The 6,823-nt window shown below is 37.8% G+C and overlaps 1 protein-coding gene across 1 annotated transcript; it reads left to right on the top strand.

Moving 5' to 3' along the window:
• Positions 1-631: 631 nt before the first annotated feature.
• LOC123822126 (60S ribosomal protein L39-like) lies at positions 632-787 on the top strand. The gene has a single exon (XM_045844048.1). It carries the CDS (start codon positions 632-634, stop codon positions 785-787), a length of 156 nt encoding a protein of 51 aa, XP_045700004.1.
• Positions 788-6,823: the final 6,036 nt, after the last annotated feature.

Here is a 6,823-nt window from a genome sequence, read left to right as displayed (position 1 = left end):
GACCTTGAATAAAGGTTTGTTGCTCAGATGTCTATAGATGCCTCATTCACTGTCATTTGATGTGCTACAGGCAAATCCTGCAATGTATTGTTATGCTAAAAATATCCCCTTCCCCTTCAGGCCCATACCCATATGGATGAGAATAGGAAGAATGAATACTGTTCACTGTCAAGAGGCTATTTCATAAAATTTCCTACCAGTTGCTGTAATTTTTGATCTACATATGAACACAAAATATTAAAAATAGTTCTTAAAAAACTGAAAGTGTGGTGCTGCCCCTCCGATCCCTCTGCCTATGGAAGGGCTTCTGCTTTAGACTTATAATGGCTATGCCCTCACCCATGAAGCAGGTGCCCCTGGCACACTGATCGGTCCAAAGGAATTCACAGAAAGTGAATTCAATTTCACAAGAACCAGCACAGTTTCTAACAGCTCCCCCAGAGTGTGTGAGGACTGAGGGCTCCCAGAAACGGTGGGGACCCGTAGGCGCAGCCTCCAAACCCCGCCCCCGGAAGTGCCTTTAAACTCATACTTCCGCCTGCTACGTCCTTTCTCTTTCTCCGCCATCTTTGGGCCAACGGTTGACTGGTGCGAGTGGTTGAGAGGTTCGTGTAGCTGGCTTTCCTTCGTTATGTCTTCTCACAAGCTCTTCAGGATCAAGAGGTTCCTGGCCAAGAAACAAAAGCAGAACCGGCCCGTTCCTCAGTGGATTTGGATGAAGACTGGTAATAAAATCAGTTACAACGCCAAGAGGAGACATTGGAGAAGAACCAAGCTGGGTCTGTGAAGAATCGCACAAGAGGTGGCTCACGTCTTTACGCTGTGTCCAGACTGCTTGCATCTTACCACGTCCCTGAGAAGACCACTATTATCTGGACAGTTGAGCGTGTTTTATTGGGAAATTGCTGGAAGAATGAGATTTTTCTCTTTGTTAATATTTTTCTGCACCAGGAAGTTGGCTTAGTAATAAATACGTGAGACCTTTAAAAAAAAAGTGTGGTGTCATAGAAGTCATTTAAGGACAAAGACCATGGTCCCACCTGTCTTTTTTTCTCTCTTTAAGTGTTGTGTTAGAACTAAATTAGAAAAATCAGCCCCACCTAAGCGGTTACCTGCTCTTCTAAAGAAACAAAAAAGGAATTTTTAATCTCTGAACAATCACAACTTTTTAACAGCAGATTCCTTCAGAGGCAGTTTTGAAATTGCAGAGGCTAGGGCTTCACATTTGGGCAGGGCTGCTTAGTCCAGAACCATGGCTAATTACCTCTGGCTACATGACAGAAGCAGGACCTGTTTTTAGGTACTATCCTCTCCTTTTTTCTCATCTTCTACCTTTCTCCTGCTTAATTCACTTAAGTATTCCAGTCCCTACTAATTTAATCTTTTATTTTGTGCTTTTGTTTAATTTATTTGGAAAATAAGCTTAATACTGCCAGTAGGCCTTGGGTCATTACTCTTTTCTTCCACTTTTTTCTCATTACACTTCTCAAAAAGCAAAAACATTTTACTTAAAAACAAAATTTCTTTTTGATAAAAACCATGGGTGCATGTGAAAAAGTCCTTATTCACTTGGATCTGAAGATTATAGGATTTAGTCTTTGTTACAATAGCTTGGCACTAACTTAATCTTTACATAAACAATTGAAGGCTTAGAAGGAATTGCATTTTAATAATATTCCTCTTGGAACTCTTGTCTATATGCCCAGATATACACACAAAAATGCATATTTCCGTATTTGGAGAGCAGGTACTCAATGATCTGCACAAGGAGATGTCGTAAACCCTGTTTTAGGAATCATGGCTTCTCTGAGCCTTGGTTCAAGTGATGGAAGGTTTACCTCTAGGAAGTTTTAGAGTATTGGCTTTTTAACAAACTTAAGAATAGACACTTGACAAATCTTCAACACTTTGGTGGCATATTCTACAGCTATTGCCCCCCTTTTTTGGAACCTGTCTATTCTTCCTATAGAAGAGGCCTGTGTGTGTTTATGCTGTCAAGCAATCTGAGAAATTTCTCTCTACAATTTGAAAGACAAATACCATATGATCTCACCTATAAGTGGAACCTAATCAACAAAACAAACAAGCGAGCAAAATAGAATCAGAGATGTGGAAATAAAGAACAAACTGACAGTGACCAGAGGGGGTGGGGGAGGTGGAAAAGAGGTGAAAGAAGGGGAAAGGTCAAGTCAAGGAACATGTATACAGGACCATGAACAAGGACAACCTGGGCCAGAGGGAGGGGGAGGACTGAATGTAGGAGGTGCATAGGGCAAGGGAGAGTAATGAGGAAAAATGGGGACAACTGTAATTGAACAATAAGAAAAGACATTTCAAACAGGAAGCTCTCAGGGGTAACAGGTGTCCTATCAGTGACACTGGACAAGCCAAGAGGGATGATTCCCTGTGGGGACATCAAGCAGTGGTGCTCTGGGTATTTGTAATCCACACACTGGGAATTTATTAAATGTTTCCAATGCTCAATGCACACTTCCATACATCCTACACAGTGTTTTAAAACCTTGCCTACTGTTAGGTCTTTATATATATTAAAGTTGTGTGTTAAATCAAAAACAATTTCTCCTTATACTTTACAATCTAGGAACTACAACTTGTAAGAATTTTATTCTTTGTTTAAAAATAAAAGAGAAGAACCAATAATTTCGCAAATGTTTCCCATCTTTGGGACATTTTCATGGGGGAAGAAAGACCACCTACTCCACTCACCCCCATTTACTATACCTAATACCCCAACTTTGCTGGATTGAACAGGAAGACATTAATATCAGTGATGATAGGATTGAAGATAGATATTGTTAATTCATGCCAGAAGGAAAAGCAAAGCCCTGAAAAATTCTGACATCTGTCTTGGATTACCTGTAAGAGTAATATACAAGGATGGGCAAAGGTAGGTTTACAGTTTTGAGTACATGAAGCAGTTTATTCTTGTATTATTATAATCATAACCTGCATGTCTTTTTCCATACCAACTATTGTAAACCTACTTTTGCCCAAACCTGTACAGATGAACATGAGTTGAGAGAGAGAGAGAGAGAGGGTTTTCTGATTGCAGTTTTGCTAGGCTAACCTCATTCATAAACTCTCATCCTTTAATTCAGGGGTGTCCAACTTGCAGCCCATGAACCACATGCATCCCATGATGGCTATGAATGCAGCCTTCCACAAAATCATAAATTTACTTAAAACATTATGAGATTTTTTTTGTGATTATGTGTCACAATGTATTTAATGTGTGGCCCAAGACAACTCCTTCCAATGTGGCCCAGAGATGCCAAAAAGTTGGACACTTCTACTTTAATTAAAGCAAGACACTGCAGACAACACAAGAACAACTATGTTCGTGATTACAGGGACAACTTCTGGAGTAGGGCTTATTGCAATGAACTGTATTCTTTGCTTTGCTGAGAAGCCTGCAGAGAAATGCTAGTAGGGAGTTGCTGAAGTACTTAGGGCAAAGCCCAGGGATTGTAAAACTCAGTAGTGGCACAGCTATTTATGGTGAAAGGTAATTTCTCCTTCTGAGGAAGGGATGTGATGTTCCCAAGGACTCTTTCAGGGGTATGGATCTCTTTTTCCATAGGAATTTGTTGAACAACAGCTGTGTTCGCAGATTGGTATAGGGTGCAGGTACTATTGATCCTGTGACTAGTTCTTAGAAAAATCAAAGTGTAAAATCCTCTTAACAAAAGTGATGAAATTAGAATTATGAAATGAATCAATTGAGATTACTATGAGAAAAAATTAGAGGTTTAGATAATCTTGCAAATACTTTTTATAAAAAGTGTTCTTCCACAAAATATTATTTCGCTTTAATTCTTTTATATTCAAATATCTTCATAAAGTAACTGCCTTCTTCTACTATTTCTGATACCACTTCATAATAGACTATTGATGCAAAATGGGAAAAAATGAAAATAATGATTTTATTGCAGTTCTAATAATTACCTCCTAATGTTACATTTAAAAAGTCTCAAATAAAAAGTAATGATGAAATAATTAATCTATTTTTAAATAAATATATTAGAATTTACACCTCCAAAGGTGGGTTTTTTCCCCACAACAAACATGTTGAAAGGCAGTCATTTAATAGAATGTTAATGTTGAAAACATGTTTGAATTGGGGGGGGGGATATCTATCAGAAACTAATGTTTAAGCAAAAAGAAAGTCAATCCTAATTAACCTGTCATTAAATCCTGTTTAGCACTAAAACCAGTATTCTTAGTTTGACCACCCCATACATTCATCAGACTTAGGTCTGTTTGGCTTATAGCACTTAAAAAATTAGTCACACTCAAAAAAAGATAACTGGTCAGGATGTTCAAAGTGAATGTTATAGACTCTGAAAGCAATTCCAAAATAATATTTCCAGAATTTTTAAAGTAAACATGTCATTGGAATAACTACACAGCTCCCAAGATAATTATTCACTTAGGGCAGCACTATTTATTTGCATGACTGAGCCCTGACTATGTTTTATGAAAATCAGTTCCAATACTTAATAGTCCTGCTTTAAAACATCACAAGGTCCTTCATGGCCTCCAGTTCCAATAAAGAGAAGAGAGGATGGACTGATAGGGAGGTCTAATGCCATTTTAGCTGATAAATGTGAAGTTATGAGTCTACCAGAATTCAACTTTGAAATAATACATTTTGAAACATTAATTCTATTCATGAAATTATCAATATTCATTAATTGAATCTCCATTTTTTAAATATCAGACTTTGTCAGCTAAAACAAAATGAAGTAATACCAAATATCAGGTCATATGCAAGGACCCAAAACAGTTCTGAGTAATTAAAACAGGTCATGTTTCTTATTTGAATTAGTCAGTACTTATGGTGGATTAAAAGCAGCAACAAACTTTTTGCTCCCCCAATATCCCCTCCATTTGGAACTCAGCTGGCCCTGTGACAGCTTTAACCAACAGAATGCAGCAGAAACAATGCTGTATAGTTTCAGAAACTAAGCCTTAAAAAATCTGTACCTTCTACCTTCATGTTTCAAATATTTCCTTCACCACCATACAGTTAGGACTCCAAGCCCCATGAAGCAGCCATGTAGAGGGAAATGTAGATATTCTGATTGACAGTCCCAGCTGAGCTTTTAGCCAGAAGCAGCATAAACTAGTACTTCTGTGAGTGAGTCTTCTTGATGTTCCAGCCTCCTAGATTTTCCAGATGGCCACAGTTCCAGCTGATGTCACCAAGAGGGTAACACAACTCTTCTGCTTGCTAGCTATGTTTCTGGGCCCACTATTAAATCTGTGTTTCAACTTTCTTATTTTTGAACTGCAACAATAATAATGCCTTCCTTATTGCTTTGTTGTTGTCAAAAAGGAAATAAAAGATCAAAAGCACCTACGTAACAACAGTTTTCATCAAACTGATTAACAAATTTGCCATTTCCACATTGCTTTTGCTTATCCTTGCCAGCAATCTAATATAAGCTAAGGAGAAACCTCATACCTGATATCTCACTTGGAAATTTCTCTCCACTACTCATTCTTTTGCTTCATTTCTAGAAAATGTAAAATAAATTATTAAAGAGATTTGCTTGTCCATTAGATTTATTCCTATTTTTAAAGATTTTATTTATTCATTTTTTTTTTTTAGAGAAGGGAAGGGAAGAAAAGAGGGAAACATCAATGTGTGGTTGCCTCTTGCATGCCCCATACTGGGGACCTGGCCCACAATCCAGACATGTGCCCTAGCCTGGGAATCAAACTGGCAACCCTTTGATTTGTAGGCCAGTACTCAACCACTGAGCCACACCAGCCAGAGCATTTTTCCTATTTCTTGATGACGACATTGGCAACAGATCAGTGGAAGTTTGTTACAGATTTTTCTTCAAGTAAGCGATTTTGATTATTGTCATCATTTTGCTCGTCATTACTTCTATAAGTTTTTTTTAAGATTTTATTTTTTTAATTTTAGAGAGAGGGAAAGTGAGGGAGGAGAGGAAGAGAAACATCAGTGTGCAAAAGAAACATCTATAGGTTGCCTCTTGCATGCCCTCAACCAGGGACCTGGCCCATAACTCAGGCATGTGCCCTTACTGGGAATCAAACTGGCAACTTCTCAGTTTGCAAGGTGATGCCCAACCCACTGAGCCATACCAGTGAGGACATGACTTCTATAAGTTTTTGATAAAAAATAATCTAGTTAGACTATATAATGTGCAACCATAGCTTCTCTCCTCCATTGGACAAATGCTCTAGGACCTGAGATAATGTCATATCATTGAACACTGCTCTGCAATAACAGGGAACAACTATTGACACTTACAATAAATTAGGTGAATCTCAGGGGCATTATCCTCTGTGAATAAAGCTAATTGCAAAAGGTTGCTACTGTATGATTCTATTTGCATTACATTCTTGAAATGACAAAATTATAGAAATGGAGAAATGAAGAGTGGGTGTGAACAATTAGGGATAGCAGAAGAAAAAGGATTAGCTGTGGTTGTACAGAGAGAGTACAGGGAGATCTTTGTGGTGATAGAAATTTGGTACCTTGACTGGGTATTGGTTGCACAGCGGTAAGATGGCATAGAACTATACGCACACATTGAATCAATATCAGTCTCCTGACTATGATATTATACTATGGCTATGTATCACGTAAACATGGATAGAAACTGGTTTAAAGGGTACACATGACCCATCTGTATGATTTTTTACAGCTTACTGTGAGTCTACAATTATTTTAAAACTTAAAATTAAAAAAGAAAAATACTAAATATTGGAAAGAATGGGGATCAGTTAAGTGTCAAACACTTTGGAAACTGTCAGTAACTACTAA

The sequence above is a fragment of the Phyllostomus hastatus genome, unplaced genomic scaffold, assembly GCF_019186645.2.
Source record: "Phyllostomus hastatus isolate PE091 unplaced genomic scaffold, TTU_PhHast_1.1 phas_contig_40, whole genome shotgun sequence".
Classification (NCBI taxonomy): domain Eukaryota; kingdom Metazoa; phylum Chordata; class Mammalia; order Chiroptera; family Phyllostomidae; genus Phyllostomus; species Phyllostomus hastatus.
The sequence above is the reverse complement of the archived record's forward strand: the minus strand, read 5'-3'. Positions and strand labels throughout refer to the sequence as shown.